General features: G+C 39.0%; 1 protein-coding gene across 3 annotated transcripts in view; it reads left to right on the top strand.

The window, feature by feature from the left end:
- Positions 1 to 17,968, top strand: part of SETX (senataxin) — an 84,293-nt gene that overhangs the window by 4,898 nt on the left and 61,427 nt on the right. For all 3 annotated transcript variants that reach the window (XM_057547871.1, XM_057547869.1, XM_057547868.1), the window contains exons 3-7: positions 9,248 to 9,431; positions 10,473 to 10,683; positions 12,631 to 12,740; positions 16,301 to 16,520; positions 17,290 to 17,409. In XM_057547871.1, the coding sequence (XP_057403854.1) occupies positions 9,255 to 9,431; positions 10,473 to 10,683; positions 12,631 to 12,740; positions 16,301 to 16,520; positions 17,290 to 17,409 (838 nt within the window). In that variant the 5' untranslated portion in view covers positions 9,248 to 9,254. The remainder of the gene's footprint in view (positions 1 to 9,247; positions 9,432 to 10,472; positions 10,684 to 12,630; positions 12,741 to 16,300; positions 16,521 to 17,289; positions 17,410 to 17,968) is intronic.

Below are 17,968 nucleotides of genomic sequence, written 5' to 3'. Positions count from 1 at the left end.
TGTCTGATGTTTTTTGCATGAATAGACTGGGGTTGTGGGTTTGGGGAAGCATACTGCAGAGTTGAAGTTCCTGCCTCATCGCATTGTGTCAGGGGTTACCAACACGACTTAACCACTGGTGATGTTAACCTTGATCACTTGATTTGAGGTTGTGTTTGCCAGGTGTCTCCACTGTAAGTGTGATTTTCACTTTGCATACTTTCTTATTTGGAAGTGTTTCACCAAGTCCAGCCCTCACTCAACGTAGAGTGGGATTAAGCTCCACTTCCTGGAATGGGGAGTATCTGTATACATTATTTGCGGTTCTTCTATAAGGAAAGTTTGTTCCTTCCCCCACATTTGTTTATTCATTCATTTGTATCAGTATGGATTCATGTATATTTATACTGTGGGTTATAATCCAATATTACATTATTTTGTTACTCAGATTGTTTCAGCTTTGGCCACTGGAAGCTCTTTCAGGTTGGTGGCTAATATGTCCCTTTGACATGCCCCCATCCTTTTGTATTTTGAGCACTTTGTTTCTGTTCCTGTTAAGATGCTCCAGGCTCACTTGTATTTTTCCTGCTCCAGCCTCTTGTTTATTTCATTGCAAAACATTTGCTTTTTCTTTAGCCACAATACACTGCTTACTGACAGTGAGCTTTCTATTTGCTTTTTTTTTTTTTTTTTTTTTTAAAAATTTATTTATTTATTTATTTTATTTTTGGCTGTGTTGGGTCTTCGTTTCTGTGCGAGGGCTTTCTCCAGTTGCGGCAAGCGGGGCCCACTCTTCATCGCGGTGCGCGGGCCTCTCATTATCGCGGCCTCTCTTGTTGCAGAGCACAGGCTCCAGACGCGCAGGCTCAGTAGTTGTGGCTCACGGGCTTAGTTGCTCCGCGGCATGTGGGATCTTCCCAGACCAGGGCTCGAACCCGTGTCCCCTGCATTGGCAGGCAGGTTCTTAACCACTGCGCCACCAGGGAAGCCCTCTATTTGCTTTTATATGCATTTAGTGGCATCTTAGCTTGCTTTTATTCCACCTCATTAGAATTGGAGATCTCTTTGGATTTTGGCTTCCACCCTATTTTGCTAATCCTCCGTTTCATGCCATCTGCGGTTCTGATAAACTTGACTCGTGTATTTTCCCTCAAACCTTTGACACATTTGATTCTTGGGATTTCCTCTCCTTTCCTGGTACCAACTTGCTACTTTGCTCTCTTTGAGACTGCTAGGATTTGGGAAGTTAATTTCTCTTAAAAATTTTTAAATTTTATTTATTTTTTATACAGCAGGTTCTTATTAGTTATCTGTTTTATACGTATTAGTGTATATATGTCAATCCCAATCTCCTAATTCATTCCACCACCACCACCACCAACCCCCACCACTTTCCCCCCTTGGTGTCCATACGTTTGTTCTCTACATCTGTGTCTCTGTTTCTGCCCTGCAAACCGGTTCACCTGTACCATTTTTCTAGGTTCCACATATATGCGTTAATATACGATATTTGTCTTTCTCTTTCTGACTTACTTCACTCTGTATGACAGTCTCTAGATCCATCCACGTTTCTACAAATGACCCAATTTTGTTCCTTTGTATGGCTGAGTAATATTCCACTGTATATATGTACCACATCTTCTTTATCCATTTGTCTGTTAATGGGCATTTAGGTTGCTTCCATGACCTAGCTATTGTAAATAGTGCTGCAGTGAACATTGGGGTGTATGTGTCTTTTTGAATTATGGTTTTCTGTGGGTATATGCCCAGTAGTGGGATTGCTGGGTCACATGGTAATTCTATTTTTAGTTTTTTAAGGAATCTCTGTACTGTTCTCCATAGTGGCTGTATCAATTTACATTCCCACCAACAGTGCAAGAGGGTTCCCTTTTCTCCACACCCTCTCCAGCATTTGTTGTTTGTAGATTTTCTGTTGATGCCCATTCTAACTGCTGTGAGGTGATACCTCATTTAGTTTTGATTTGCATTTCTCTAATAATTAATGATGTTGAGCAGCTTTTCATGCGCTTCTTGGCCGGCTGTATGTCTTCTTTGGAGAAACGTCTGTTTAACAGTCTTCTGCCCATTTTTTGATTGGGTTGTTTGTTTTTTTTAATATTGAGCTGCTTGAGCTGTTTATATATTTTGGAGATTAATCCTTTGTCCATTGATTCGTTTGCAAATATTTTCTCCCATTCTGAGGGTTGTCTTTTCGTATTGTAGTTTCCTTTGCTTTGCAAAAGCTTTTAATAGGTCCCATTTGTTTATTTTTGTTTTTATTTCCATTACTCTAGGAGGTGGATCAAAAAAGATCTTGCTGTGATTTATGTCAAAGAGTGTTCTTCCTATGTTTTCCTCTAAGAGTTTTATAGTATCTGGTCTTACATTTAGGTCTCTAATCCATCTTGAGTTTATTTTTGTGTAAGGTGTTAGGGAGTGTTCTAATTTCATCCTTTTACATGTAGCTGTCTAGTTTTCCCAGCACCACTTATTGAAGAGACTGTCTTTTCTCCATTGTGTATCCTTGCCTCCTTTGTCATAGATTAGTTGACCATAGGTGCATGAGTTTATCTCTGGGCTTTCTATTCTGTTCCATTGATCTATATTTCTGTTTTTGTGCCAGTACCATATTGTCTTGATTACTGTAGCTTTGTAGTATAGTCTGAAGTCAGGGAGGCTGATTCCTCCAGCTCCGTTTTTTTCCCTCAAGACTGCTTTGGCTGTTCGGGGTCTTTTGTGTCTCCATACAGATTTTAAGATTTTTTGTTCTAGTTCTGTAAAAAATGCCACTGGTAATTTGATAGGGATTGCATTGAATCTGTAGATTGCTTTGGGTAGTATAGTCATTTTCACAATGTTGATTCCTCCAATGCAAGAACATGGTATATCTCTCCATCTGTTTGTGTCATCTTTGATTTCTTTCATCAGTGTCTTATAGGTTTCTGAGTACAAGTCTTCTACCTCCTTAGGTAGGTTTATTCCTAGGTATTTTATTCTTTTTGTTGCAGTGGTAAATGGGAGTGTTTCCATAATTTCTCTTTCAGATTTTTCATCATTGGTGTATAGGAATGCAGGAGATTTCTGTGCATTAATTTTGTATCCTGCAACTTTACCAAATTCATTGATTAGCTCTAGTAGTTTTCTGGTGGCATCTTTAGGATTCTCTATGTATCGTATCATGTCATCTGCAAACAGTGACAGTTTTACTTCTTTTCCAATTTGTATTCCTTTTATTTCTTTTTCTTCTCTGATTGCTGTGGCTAGGACTTCCAAAACTATGTTGAATAATAGTGGTGAGAGTGGACATCCTTGTCTTGTTCCTGATCTTAGAGGAAATGCTTTCAGTTTTTCACCATTGAGAATGATGTTTGCTGTGGGTTTGTCGTATATGGCCTTTATTATGTTGAGCTAGGTTCCCTCTATGCCCACTTTCTGGAGTTTTTATCATAAATGGTGCTGAATTTTGTCAAAAGCTTTTTCTGCATCTATTGAGATGGTCATATGGTTTTTATTCTTCGTTTGTTAATATGGTGTATCAGATTGATTGATTTGCATATATTGAAGAATCCTTGCATCCCTGGGATAAATCCCCCTTGATTATGGTGTATGATCCTTTTAATGTGTTGTTGGATTCTGTTTGCTAGTGTTTTGTTGAGGATTTTTGCATCTGTATTCATCAGTGATATTGGTCTGTAATTTTCTTTTTTTGTAGTATCTTTGTCTGGTTTTGGTATCAGGGGGGTGGTGGCCTCATAGAATGAGTTTGGCAGTGTTCCTTCCTCTGCAACTTTTTGGAAGATTATGAGAAGGATAGGTGTTAGCTCTTCTCTGAATGTTTGGTAGAATTCACCTGTGAAGCCATCTGGTCCTGGACTTTTTTTTTTAAAGTATTTATTTATTTATTTATGGCTGTGTTGGGTCTTCGTTTCTGTGCGAGGGCTTTCTCTAGTTGTGACAAGCGGGGGCCACTCTTCATCACGGTGCGCGGGCCTCTCACTATCGCGGCCTCTCTTGTTGCGGAGCACAGGCTCCAGACGCGCAGGCTCAGTAGTTGTGGCTCACGGGCCCAGCCGCTCTGCGGCATGTGGGATCCTCCCAGACCAGGGCTCGAACCCGTGTCCCCTGCATTGGCAGGCAGATTCTCAACCACTGCACCACCAGGGAAGCCCAGGTCCTGGACTTTGTTTGTTGGAAGATTTTTAATCACACTTTCAGTTTCATTACTTGTGATTGGTCTGTTCATATTTTCTATTTCTTCCTGATTCAGTCTTGGAAGGTTATACCTTTCTAAGAATTTGTCCATTTCTTCCAGGTTGTCCATTTTATGGCATAGAGTTGCTTGTAGTAGTCTCTTAGGATGCTTTGTATTTCTGTGGTGTCCATTGTAACTTCTCCTTTTTCACTTTTAATTTTATTGATTTGAGTCCTCTCCCTCTTTTTCTTGATGAGTCTGGCTAAAGGTTTATCAATTTTGTTTATCTTCTCAAAGAACCAGCTTTTAGTTTTATTGATCTTTGCTATTGTTTTCTTTGTTTTATTTCATTTATTTCTGCTCTGGTCTTTATGATTTCTTTCCCTCTACTAACTTTGGGTTTTGTTTGTTCTTTCTCTAGTTCCTTTAGGTGTAAGGTTAGATTGTTTATTTGAGATTTTTCTTGTTTCTTGGGGTAGGCTTGTATTGCGCTAAGCTTCCCTCTTAGAACGGCTTTTGCTGCATCCCATAGGTTTTTGGGTTTTTAAAAATTAATTTATTTATTTTTGGCTGCGTTGGGTGTTTGTTGCTGCATGCAGGTTTTCTCTAGTTGCGGCGAGTGGGGTCTACTCTTCGTTGCGGTGCGCGAGCTTCTCATTGCGGTGGCTTCTCTTGTTGCGGAGCATGGGCTCTAGGCACGTGGGCTTCAGTAGTTGTGGCATGTGGGCTCAGTAGTTGTGGCTCGTGGGCTCTAGAGCTCAGGCTCAGTAGTTGTGGTGCACGGGCTTAGTTGCTCCACAGCATGTGGGATCTTCCCGGACCAGAGCTCTAACCCATGTCCCCTGCATTGGCAGGGGGATACTTAACCACTGTGCCACCAGGGAAGTCCTCCCATAGGTTTTGGGTCGTCGTGTTTTCGTTGTCATTTGTCTCTAGGTATTTTTTGATTTCCTCTTTGATTTCTTCAGTGATCTCTTGGTTATTTAGTAACGTATTGTTTAGCCTCCATGTGTTGGTGTTTTTTATGTTTTTTTCGCTGTAATTGATTTCTAATCTCATAGCGTTGTGGTCAGAAAAGATGCTTGTTATGATTTCAATTTTCTTAAATTTACCGAGGCTTGATTTGTGACCCAAGATATGATCTATCCTGGAGAATGTTCTGTGTGCACTGGAGAAGAAAGTGTAATCTGCTGTTTTTGGGTGGAATGTCCTATAAATATCAATTAAATCTGTCTGGTCTGTTGTGTCATTTTTTTTTTAATTAATTAATTTTATTTTTTAATTTTTGGCTGTGTTGGGTCTTTGCTGCTGCGCACGGGCTTTCTCTAGTTGCGGCGAGCGGGGGCTACTCTTTGTTGCAGTGTGCGGGCTTCTCATTGTGGAGCACGCACGAGCTGTAGGCGCGCGGGCTTCAGTAGTTGCGGCACGTGGGCTCAGTAGTTGTGGCGCACGGGCTCTAGAGCACAGGCTCAGTAGTTGTGGCGCATGGGCTTCGTTGCTCTGCGGCATGTGGGATCTTCCCGGACCAGGGCTTGAACCCGTGTCCCCTGCATTGGCAGGTGGATTCTCAACCACTGTGCCACCAGGAAACCCCTGTTGTGTCATTTAAAGCTTGTGTTTCCTTATTCATTTTCTGTCTGGATGATCTATCCATTGGTGTAAGTGAGGTGTTAAAAGTCCCCCACTATTATTGTTACTGTCGATTTCCTCTTTTATAGCTGTTAGCAGTTGCCTTATGTATCGAGGTGCTCCTATGTTGGGTGCATATATATTTATAATTGTTATATCTTCTTCTTGGATTGATCCCTTGATCATTATGTAGTGTCCTTCCTTGTCTCTTGTAACATTCTTTATTTTAAAGTCTATTTTATCTGATATGAGTATAGCTACTCCAGCTTTCTTTTGATTTCCATTTGTATGGAATATCTTTTTCCATCCCCTCACTTTCAGTCTGTATGTGTCCCTAGGTCTGAAGTGGGTCTCTTGTAGACAGCATGTATATGGGTCTTGTCTTTGTATCCATTCAGCAAGCCTGTGTCTTTTGGTTGGAGCATTTAATCCATTTACATTCAAGGTAATTATTGATATGTATGTTCCTATGACCATTTTCTTAATTGTTATGGGTTTGTTTTTGTAGATCGTTTTCTTTCGTGTTTCCCACTTAGAGAAGTTTCTTTAGTGTTTGTTGTAGGGCTGGTTTGGTGGTGCTGAATTCTCTTAGCTTTTTTTTTTTTTTTTTAAGGGTTTGGACCTTCATGATTTTTCTTTCTTTTTTTAATTTATTTATTTATTTATGGCTGTGCTGGGTCTTCGTTTCTGTGCGAGGACTTTCTCCAGTTGCGGCAAGCGGCCACTCTTCATCGCGGTGCGCGGGCCTCTCACTATCGCGGCCTCTCTTGTTGCGGAGCACAGGCTTCAGACGCGCAGGCTCAGTAATTGTGGCTCACGGGTCTAGTTGCTCCGCGGCATGTGGGATCCTCCCAGACCGAGGCTCGAACCCGTGTCCCCTGCATTGGCAGGCAGATTCTCAACCACTGCGCCACCAGGGAAGCCCCTTAGCTTTTGCTTGTATGTAAAGCTTTTGATTTCTCTGTTGAATCTGAATGAGATCCTTGCCGGGTAGAGTAATCTTGGTTGTAGGTTCTTCCCTTTCATCACTTTAAATATATCGTGCCACTCCCTTCTGGCTTGTAGAGTTTCTGCTGAGAAATCAGCTGTTAACCTTATGGGAGTTCCCTTGTATGTTGTCATTTTTCCCTTGTTGCTTTCAGTAATGTTTCTTTGTCTTTAATTTTTGTCAGTTTGATTACTATGTGTCTTGGCGTGTTTCTCCTTGGGTTTATCTTGCCTGGGACTCTGCGCTTCCTGGACTTGGGTGGCTATTTCCTTTCCCATGTTAGGGAAGTTTTCGACTATAATCTCTTCAAATATTTTCTTGGGTCCTTTCTCTCTCTCCTCCTTCTGGGACCCTGTAATGCAAATGTTGTTGCATTTAATGTTGTCCCAGAGGTCTCTTAGGCTGTCATCATTTCTTTTTGTTCTTTTTTCTTTAGTCTGTTCCGTGGCAGTGAATTCCACCATTCTGTCTTCCAGGTCACTTATCCGTTCTTCTGACTCAGTTACTCTGCTATTGATTCCTTCTAGTGTATTTTTCATTTCAGTTATTGTATTGTTCATCTCTGTTTGTTCTTAGTTCTTCTAGGTGTTTTTTTCCTTAATTCTTGTATGTCTTTGTTAAACATTTCTTGCATCTTCTCTCGATCTTTGCCTCCATTCTTTTTCCAAGGTCCTGGATCATCTTCACTATCATTTTTCTGAATTCTTTTTCTGGAAGGTTGCCTATCTCCACTTCATTTAGTTGTTTTTCTGGGGTTTTATTTTGTTCCTTCATCTGGTACAAAGTACTCTGCCTTTTCATTTTGTCTGTCTTTCTGTGAATATGGCTTTCCTTCCACAGGCTGCAGAATTGTAGTTCTTCTTGCTTCTGCTGTCTGCCCTCTGGTGGCTGAGGCTATCTAAGAGGCTTGTGCAGGCTTCCTGATGGGAGGCACTGGTGGTGGGTAGAGCTGGGTGTTGCTCTGGTGGGCAGAGCTCAATAAAACTAATCTGCTTGTCTGCTGATGGGTGGGGCTGGGTTCCCTCCCTGTTGGTTGTTAGGCCTGAGGCGACCCAGCACTGGAGCCTACCCCGCTCTTTGGTGGGGCCAATGGTGGACTCTGGGAGGGCTCCCGCCAAGGAGTACTTCCCAGAACTTCTGCCGCCAGTGTCCTTGTCCCCACAGTGAGCCACAGCCACCCCCCCTGCCTCTGCAGGAGACCTTCCAACACTAGCAGGTTGGTCTGATTCAGTCTCCTATGGGGTCACTGCTCCTTCCCCTGGGTCCCAGTGTGCACACTACTTTGTGTGTGCCCTCCAAGAGTGGAGTCTCTGTTTCCCCTAGTCCTGTTGAAGTCCTGCAATCAAATCCTGCTAGCCTTCAAAGTCTGATTCTCTAGGAATTCCTCCTCCTGTTGCCGGACCTCCAGGTTGGGAAGCCTGACATGGGGCTCAGAACCTTCACTCCAGTGGGTGGACTTCTGTGGTATAAGTGTTCTCCAGTTTGTGAGTCACCCACCCAGCAATTATGGGATTTGATTTTATTGTGATTGCGCCCCTCCTACTGTCTCATTGCAGCTTCTCCTTTGTCTTTGGATGTGGGGTATCTTTTTTGGTGAGTTCTAGTGTCTTCCTGTTGATGATTGTTCAGCAGTTAGTTGTGATTCTGGTGCTCTTGCAAGAGGGAGTGAGCGCAGGTCCTCTACTCCGCCATCTTGAACCAATCTCTGAAATTAATTTCATTTAACTCTTTTTACTTGAGTTTGGATGGTAGAGGCTCTGATGGTAGTATAAAACCCCAAATTGGAGATAGTCAAAAACTGTAAGTATCAAACTTAGTAGTAATAGGTTTGTATCTATTGTATTTGCAGCCATTACAGTTTATACTGCATTGATGAGCAGTGAGTTATGGGCAGCAATTTCTACACACATGTGCAAATTCATGTGTATATATACTTTCTAACCAAGAGAAAATTCTTCTCTATATGAGTTTTTGTTATTGTTATGGACTAATATTTGTGGATTTTTTAGGTTTCCAGGGATTTCTGGAACATGGCCTCAGGGAATGTGAAAGGTTTCCTGAGCTTTTCACTTGACTCCAGTACATTATTAGAACACTCTAAAATCTGTACTTTGAAAACATTGATAATTCTATGTCTCTGTATATAATTTCCCGTCAGTACTGTATAGTTTTGAGCCTTCTTTATAACACAGCTGTATATTGCCTTATGATGTTTATTACTAACTGCTTTCACTTCATTATTTTTCATGTGTCACAGGTAAAGTTTTTACGAGTAGGCTCAGATTGAGTTTAGCCAGTGATTGATAAGCTGGCCAGCAGAATGTTCTGGATGTGGTCGAGGTGCATTGTAAGTTGAAGACATGATCATTAGTAGGAAATGTACCCATTCTCCACCAGAATAGGCCTGAAGTGTGTGTTTTTTTTCTTTAGTCTTTCCATGTCTTCTTTTCTGGATACAGGTACAGAATGAGCACATGTTGTTGGTGTACGCCAGGTGGTATTTCCACCATTGACTTCCTGCAACGCTATGCATCCGAGACCCACTCCAGTGAATTTCGAACAGCTGATGAAGACCTCTGCTACTGCTTAGAGTGTGTGGCTGAATACCACAAAGCAAGGGACGAATTGCCATTCTTACATAAGGTACTTTACATTAATTGGGCAGTATTTTTCAGAGCTTGATAACTAGGAAGAGAATAAATTTGAACTCTGTTGGAAGTATTCAGGGAACTGACAATGTGATTTAAACTGTGAATGCTAATATACTTCTAGTATCTAACTCATTGCCTGGTAGATAGTAGGTGCTGAGTAAATGCTTATTGATTGATGGAATTGAATTGAAATCTAAAGCAGAATTTTATAATCCTCCACTTTTAGTCATTTTGATGTGAAACAGTTTCATGAAATGAAGTGACGTACGGGGTTTTTTTGGGTTTATGTTTTAATGTCATTGTGTTTGACATTGTTAACAACCAGGTATCTGAATGGCTTGGGTTATTTTTTTATTGGCTAATAGTTCTTTTTTTTCCCCTGTCTTCATTTTTTAACGGGTAAGTGGTATAAATCAATAAAGACAAGCATTTTTTCATTCACAGTAACCAAAGTGAAACATATAATTTTAAATATGTGGCTTTGAATATTGGTTTATTATATTTATCTGATGAAAAATGGAATACAGACCATAGAGATATGTATAATAATATAGAAAAGAGGAGGAGGATGATTAGTTATGAACCTTTTGAGAAAACTTTTACGTTTACAAAGTTTCCTAGCTATGAAGCTAACCAGTGTCTTTATGCTAAAGCTGATGTTTCAAGGTAGTTACCTGTGGCTGGAACATAGAAGGGAAGTCAGAGAAGGCCCAGCTTTTGCCTTGATAAAGAATCTCCAACTTCTCATTTCCTTTTCAATAGAGTATAGTTGACAGAGCTGTTGATATAGCAAAACTCTGCAAGAGCAATGTTTTAAACATCTCATGCTCTATGTACTCATGTTCATGTATCATAAAAGCTACTTTTATGTTTAGTGACTGTTTCCTTTATATCTAATATATGATGTTTAGTACTTCTTTAAACTTCTGAATTTTTATACTTAGGAAAAGGCTTTCTAGAAGGATTGTCACATCCAGTATATTTTGTTGATAATAAGATATAAAGCACACTGCCCGTTTTTCTTTTCCTGTAGGTTTTATGGGAATTAGAAACCTCACGTCTCATAAATCACTTTGAAAAGGCCATGAAAGCAGAAATTGGAGATGATGACGAGTTATATATAATAGACAGCAATGGAGAGGCACAGCTGTTTGACTTTACTGGCCAAGACTTTGAAAATAAGCTTCGAGTTCCTCTTCTTGAAATACTGAAATATCCTTATTTGCTTTTACATGAACGTGTTAGTGAGTATCTTGGGTGTTTCACAGTTGTATCATTTTTTTTTAAGAATTGTAAGAATTGGGGTTTATCTATATTGAAAATCTGTTTCTTAAACATATAATTAGGGTACTTAGTATTTTTTTGCAAACGTTTTATTTTGAACGTTTCCAAACCTAGAAAAGTGAATTACACAGTGAATACCATGTACACGCCACATAGATTCTACAGTTGCTAACATCTTGCTGTATTTGCTTTATCACATATTTATTCATCTATCCATTCAATTAATTTTCATTCTTGGAATTTGTCTGTAGCAGGGCTTTTCAGACTTGGCATGTTGGCGTTTTGGACTGGATAGTTCTTGGTGGGTGAGGGACGCGCTGTTTATTGTAGGATGTTTAGCAGCTTCCCTGGCCTCTCTCCACTAGATGCCGGTAGTGACTTGCTCTCCCCACTACCCTAGTTGTGACAACCAAAAATGTCTCCAGATATTGCCAAATGTCCCTTGGGAGTTGGGGGTCAGGACCAGTGAGGAACAAAATCGCCAGGTTGAGAAGCAGTGGTCTGTAGTAATTTTCAGTAATCACTATGGCATAGCATATTATGGCTGCCTAGATTTTGGTCATTTATATTTGCATTTCTTAATATGAATCTCTTGAAGACATTTTCCTGATCTATCAAATCTAACGAAATAACAGTATCTTTAAGGCACCCACTACTATATCTAGTCCACATTCAGATTTTCCCAGTAGCAAAATGTGTTTTTTGGATGATTTATTTAGAGTCTAATCAGGGACTGTGCGTTTGGTTCCATATTTCTTACATCTCTTTTAATCCAGAAGAGTTTACTCTTATATATGTGTGCACAGATATCAATATAGATAGATAGATGTAGATTTTTTTTTTTTTTTGTCATAACTTTGACTTGCTGAGACCAAATGGTTGCCCTAAAGAATAACGTGCTTCCTGGATTTTTCTGATTTCTTCCTTGTCATGTTATTTGACTTGTTTCTCTATCCTCTGTATTTTCAGTAAATTGGAAAGTATATCTAAAGATTTATTAGATAAATCAGTTCTTTCTAAATAAATTCAAAATAACTAGATTTTTAAATTCTAACAAGTCATTTTTCAAACATTTATTAAAGAGTACCATATCCAGAAAAGTATATAAGCTTGATTTTTCATAAACTAAACACACTTGTGTAGCTGGCACCCAGGTCAAGAAACAAAACATCATCAACACACCAGGAGCTCTCCTCTTGCTTTTCCAGTCATTGTTCCTCCTTCCCAAAGCTACCCACTGTCACTACAATATTCTTTGAAGCTTGACAAAATAAAGTTGATTCATCTGATACGGTAAATGTATGAGTCTATTCAGTATACTTCTGAAAGAGTGATGAAGAAATTTCCATAAAGCAACAGGGATTAGGATAGTGCTGGTACAGATAGACTAATGGAGCAGTGTAGAGAGTCCAGAAGTAAACCAAATATATTTGGGGAATTTACTCTTTGGTGATGATAGCATTTCAAACCAGTGGAGAAAATGGATTACTCAGTAACTGAGAGTAGGACAAAATAGCCATTTGGGGGGCAAAGCAAAGCTGATTTTATCACTGTGGTACAAGATAAAGTCCGCATGGATCAAAATGTAAAATGCTAATGGAATTGGACCTATAGCCATACCTCTAAGAAGATGCCCTCTGGAGATAATTATGCCCAGTGTGAAAAAAGATGTTTGTACTAGGAAAGTCAGAGCAATTCATAGGCACACACTGTGGTCAACCTACCGGTCTTTCAGCAGCTAAATATCATTCCTACATTTACAGCATTTTTATGCCTCAGTTTAAAAAAAAAAAAAGGAACAACTTTTTATTCACTTACAGAGCAACCAAAGGAGCCAAATTTAGGGAATCTTGATAAGTTGATAAGATTTATGTCTTAACGTTTACTGCCTTATTTTTTCTATTTAGATGAATTATGCGTTGAAGCACTTTGCCGGATGGAACAAGCTAATTGCTCCTTTCAGGTTTTTGACAAACATCCAGGGATATATTTGTTTTTGGTCCATCCCAATGAAATGGTGAGTGTGAGTGTTAGGCAGTGGAAGAGGGAATATTTTATTTTTGCACCTATAGTATAGATAACTATAATAGAGGTTTTTGGTGTGTACTTTGTTTAAAATATTTGCCAAAATTATTCTCTTGTTGTTGTAACATTACTGCAGTTAAGGAGAGGGTGCTGGGGGGGCTCAAAGAAGAGAGTTAAGAGAGTAGGGAAACACTTCTGACAGGTGATGCTTCAGTTTAAAAGACAAATGAGGGAATAATCTGAACTTCCAGTGTGTTGACCTGAACTAATGAAGAAGGACTGTTTTCTCTTGCTTTTCTTGCTTGCCTGCCCCACTCTAAGCACATGGAAATACGAGTTAAAACACTTGAAATAACTGTTTTGCTAATAGATGAGATTTTTAACAGGTGGTGGGGTAGAGGGGAGGACAAGGAAATTCAGTTCCTAGGTTGCCAGACAGGAAGAGGAACATGAGAATCAGAACAGCAGGTAGACAGAAGCAGAGAGCAACACGAGAGGCTTGGAACCTGACTTTGAGCTGATTGCTGGAGTTTGAGGACTTATCATCATGTGGCGAGGCAGCGTGTGCAGTAGGACCTGTGCACGTCGGCCTCTAGAACTGAGTTACAACGTTAAGACAATAGCCATGAAGGGTTGCTCTGCCAGTAGAAGGATAGTGAAGAGGCTTTTTTTTAAGTGGCAAAGAAAGAACATGGTAATGGGATTTCCAGTCAGAATGGTGGTGAATTTCAGTCTCCTCTGTGCCAAACCCAAACAATGATAGAAAAAAATTCAAAAAGCGGAATTCTAAAAGGCCTATAATCACACTTTTCAAAAGGTAAATGTTTCTTTGGACCAGTAATGGAACAGAAATACAAAGTGATAAATGGTGGAAACCTGTATGTAGGCCTGGGTGGCTATAGGTAGCAGGGGACTGAGTTTGTGCATGATAATAAGAATTACAAGTATACTCCAGGCAAGGGTAGAACCAGAGTCAAGGCCTGTGCTTAAAATAAGGGTGGGGCTTTCCTGCCTGTGAAAGAAGATTGATAGAAAGTACAGCCAGCTGCTCTCTGGGACTGGCTTTCTTAACGCTGCAAACCAGTAGAGGAAGCCGGTCCAGCTGAGCAACCAGGACCTGGGCCAAGCACTTGCAGGCCTGGTGACTGGGTCTGCAGGGCCAGGAATGACTGTATTCTTCATTATATATGTGTTTCTGTAGGTGAGGAAACTGAGTCAGGAGACTTAACCGCAGTTACACAGGCTAGTATGGTGACTGGGATTTGTATTATATAGGCAGCCTGACTCCAGAGCCCTAATGCTTTTTTTTTTAAGTTTTTATTTGAAAATACTTTAAAATTTTCAGAAAATTCTCAAAAATAAAAAAAGTGGAAAACACCTGTATACTCTTTAGCCGTATTCACCAATTATTAATGTTTCACTCTACTTGTTCTATCATTTGCTTTCAGTTAACTACAAAGCTGTTTGTTTTCTGAACCATTTGAGAGTAGGTTGCATATATCATAGCCTTTTACCCCTAAATACTTCAGTGTATATTTCCTAAGAATAAGTATATTCTCACAATATTATAAACTTCAGTGAATTTAACATTGATACAGTAAGGTCTATTTTCCAGTTGTGTCATGTGATCCAGTGTACTTTGTAGCATTTTCCCCCTGTACTCCAGTATCCAGACCAGGATCAGGATTTACATGTAGTTGTGTTACATTAGTCTCCATTAATCTGTAACATTTCTGCAGCCTTTCTTTGTCTTTTATGACAATTACATTTCTGAAGAATAGTCATTTCTGCCTCCCTCCCATTTACAAAAAATAGAATGCTTTTCAGTTTGGGTTTGTCTGATGCTTGCACATGGTTAGGCTTCGGTTATACGTTCCAACTGGAGTACTACATAAGTGATGGATGTTATGTCCTTCTCAGGGTGTCAGATATACAGGCATGCCATATCATTCGGCCTCTCATGGTGATGTTAATTTTGATCATCTGGTTGAGGTGTTGTCCAGTTTCTTCACTGTACAGTTTCTATTTCTTAAGTACTCTAAGATCACATAAATACCTTACTCCTCACCAGAATTTTCTCCTAAATTTAGCATTACCTGATGGTTCTTCCCTGAGCCAGTTTTTCTAAGATTGCAAAATAATTTCAACCCCAGCACTTTACACATTTACTAGTCAGCACTTGACATTGATTATACTATAATCAAGAGCCATTTTCCCTGCTCTTCATTTATTCATCTATTTATTATAAGTTATAGACTCATTGATTCCTTTGTATTTTTTTCGATAGCTTAAAATTCATTACTTAATTATGTTGGCATAGAGCCCATTCTTTTGTCCACTAGTTCTATGTTTTTCAAACTTTTTTGCCCATAACCTAAGTAAAAATGTTCTTCATCGAGTTCACACACATATATATACGTATGTGACCTAAACATTTCACAAAACAATACTTACTGTTACTGTGAAGGATGCCCACTGATTTTTTAAAATTTTATTTAGTTTTTAAGGTTGGTTGTGATCACTAAATTCAATTTTTAGTGCAAAATAAATTTAAAATCACTTCCCTGTGCTATATTGCCATGTAGAGGTGACCTTTGATTTCTTTTCAGGTTTCTCTTTTCATTTTTCTTTCCTTTTTTTAACTTTCTATTATGGAACATTACAAACATACAAAAGTAGATTGGTGTAGTGAACCCCCATATATCCATCACTGTGCTTCATCTGTTATCAATATGTGGTCAATATTGTACTCCTGTTAAGTTTAGTTACCGCAAATCTTAGACATCAGAGCATTTCATCCATAAAATACTTTAGTATGTGTATCAAAAAGGTAAGTGCTCTTAAAAAAAAACAATTACATCAACACACTTATAATAATAATAATAATAATATCATATTTCTAGTCAGTGTTTAAGTGAGTGGAAATTATTATCTCACAAATGCTTTATTAGGGTTAGTTCAAATCAGGATCAAGTAAGGTTCACACATCGCATTCCAGTTGACCCTTGAGCAACATGGGTTTGAACTGCATGGGTCCTCTTATACACAGATTCTTTTTAATAGCATGTAGTATAGTACTACACAGTTCGAGGTTAGTTGAATCCATGATGCAGAACCGGGATATGGAGGGCTGCCAACTATGTGATATTCGAATTATGTTAGTGTATTCAACTACGCAGAGGGTACGTGCCCCTAACCCTTCTGTGTTGTTCAAAGGTCAATTGTAATTAGTATCTTGTGTCTTTTTTTTTTTTTTTTTCTGTCATCATGGACCTTTTGGTTTATTTCCTTTAAATGTCTGAAAATCATATATTTTTCCTAAAGTACTTTATTCTATATGATAGTTTTTTTCTTCCAGTTTTATTGAGGTATAATTGACATACAGCACTGTATAAGTTTAAGCTATACAGTGTAATGATTTTTTTTTAATTAAAGTATAGTTGATGTATCTCGTGTCTTTTATAATCTGTAGAGAATCCTATTTTAACTATATTCTTGCTGTATGTAGACAGTTGTGTGTTAAATGAAGTAATGAATGTGTTATGCTTTTAGGTTCGGCGTTGGGCTATCCTGACCGCAAGAAACTTGGGAAAAGTAGACAGAGATGATTATTATGACTTACAGGAGGTTTTGACTTGCCTTTTTAAAGTTATTGAGTTGGGGCTTTTAGAAAGTCCAGACATTTATACTTCTTCTGTCCTTGAGAAGGGTAAACTGATTCTTCTGCCTTCACACATGTATGATACTGCCAACTACAAAAACTATTGGTTAGGTGAGTATTGTTCCTACACAAATATAATTAGTATTTTCCAATATTTATTATGATTATCCTGCAAGGGAAGGGATCTCTTTTGGTAATCTGATCAAAATTGCTAAATAAAGGATTTCATAGTTCCCAGTTCTTGTTCTGTCATTAAATTGACTATTACAACATCTTGTCTTTAAACATTTTTTATCCTAGAAATCATCTGTGTAAGAGGTACATTTTCAAGTATGGCAAATAGATCTTTTATTTAAGGCAGTATTAGATGTTACAATATTAGCATAGCAGCTGACCTTAATAGGGTTTTGATCTATTGAAACAGAGGTTTAATACCTCTTTTCCCATCTGTAAAATATTTCCTGGAAGATAGAGATACTAACTTTGGTTTTCATCAAGTTGTATATTGACTTAAAATAGTTCTGTCCTACTTCATTGATTCAGAGTCTTACAGTCATGTGTATATTTGGCAGTGATTGGTACTTGAAATATGGTGATCTTAAAATTTAAGGGGTCTTTGATTTTATGAGATACAAATTGCGTGGTAGTCATTTTGGAAATGGTTTTCTAACCAAGTTCGTGCCATTTTCCCTTTTTATTCAGTCTAAAGTTCTGTTCTTAGGAGGAGTTGTATATGAATGTCTCAGACTTCAGTGTCTGAGGCACTGGATACTTTTTTGTTTCATCTTACTGCCTTGTTATTCTTTTGCCAACTAAACTGGAGAAGGCATTAGAACAGTTTTATTTAATCAGTTCAAGAAAACTACACATGATCTTACAGGTATTTGCATGTTGCTGACCATTCTTGAGGAGCAAGCCATGGATTCACTGTTGTTGGGCTCAAACAAACAGAATGATTTTATGCAATCAATACTTCACACCATGGAGAGGCAATCAGATGGTAATAAACTTTATTTGCTGAATATTGCAATGATGGTGCACTTTGAAAATACTAGTGTCACTGTAAGAATTTGGGTGTATGATGTGGAGGAAAGAATGAACATTTTATGGTTTTGGTCACAGAGTCAGAATTTTAAATTGGAAAGGACCTTTAGAGTTTAACTCAGCACCTTACTTTTCATAAAAGAAGAAACTGAAGCCCAAGGAAGTTAACTTTTTAAAAAATTAATTAATCTTATTTATTTTTGGCTGCGTTGGGTCTTTGTTGCTGTGCACAGGCTTCCTCTAGTTGCGGCGAGCGGGGGCTACTCTTCGTTGCAGTGCGCAGGCTTCTCATTGCAGTGGCTTCTCTTGTTGTGGAGCACGGGCTCTAGGTGCGCAGGCTTCAGTAGTTGTGGTACACAGGCTCAGTAGTTGTGGTGCACGGGCTTAGTTGCTCCGCGGCATGTGGGATCCTCCCGGACCAGGGCTCGAACCCGTGTCCCCTGCATTGGCAGGCAGATTCTTTCTTTAACATCTTTATTGGAGTATAATTGCTTTACAATGGTGTGTTAGTTTCT

This window comes from Balaenoptera acutorostrata, chromosome 6 (assembly GCF_949987535.1).
Source record: "Balaenoptera acutorostrata chromosome 6, mBalAcu1.1, whole genome shotgun sequence".
In the NCBI taxonomy this organism is placed as follows: Eukaryota; Metazoa; Chordata; class Mammalia; order Artiodactyla; family Balaenopteridae; genus Balaenoptera; species Balaenoptera acutorostrata.
The sequence above is the reverse complement of the archived record's forward strand: the minus strand, read 5'-3'. Positions and strand labels throughout refer to the sequence as shown.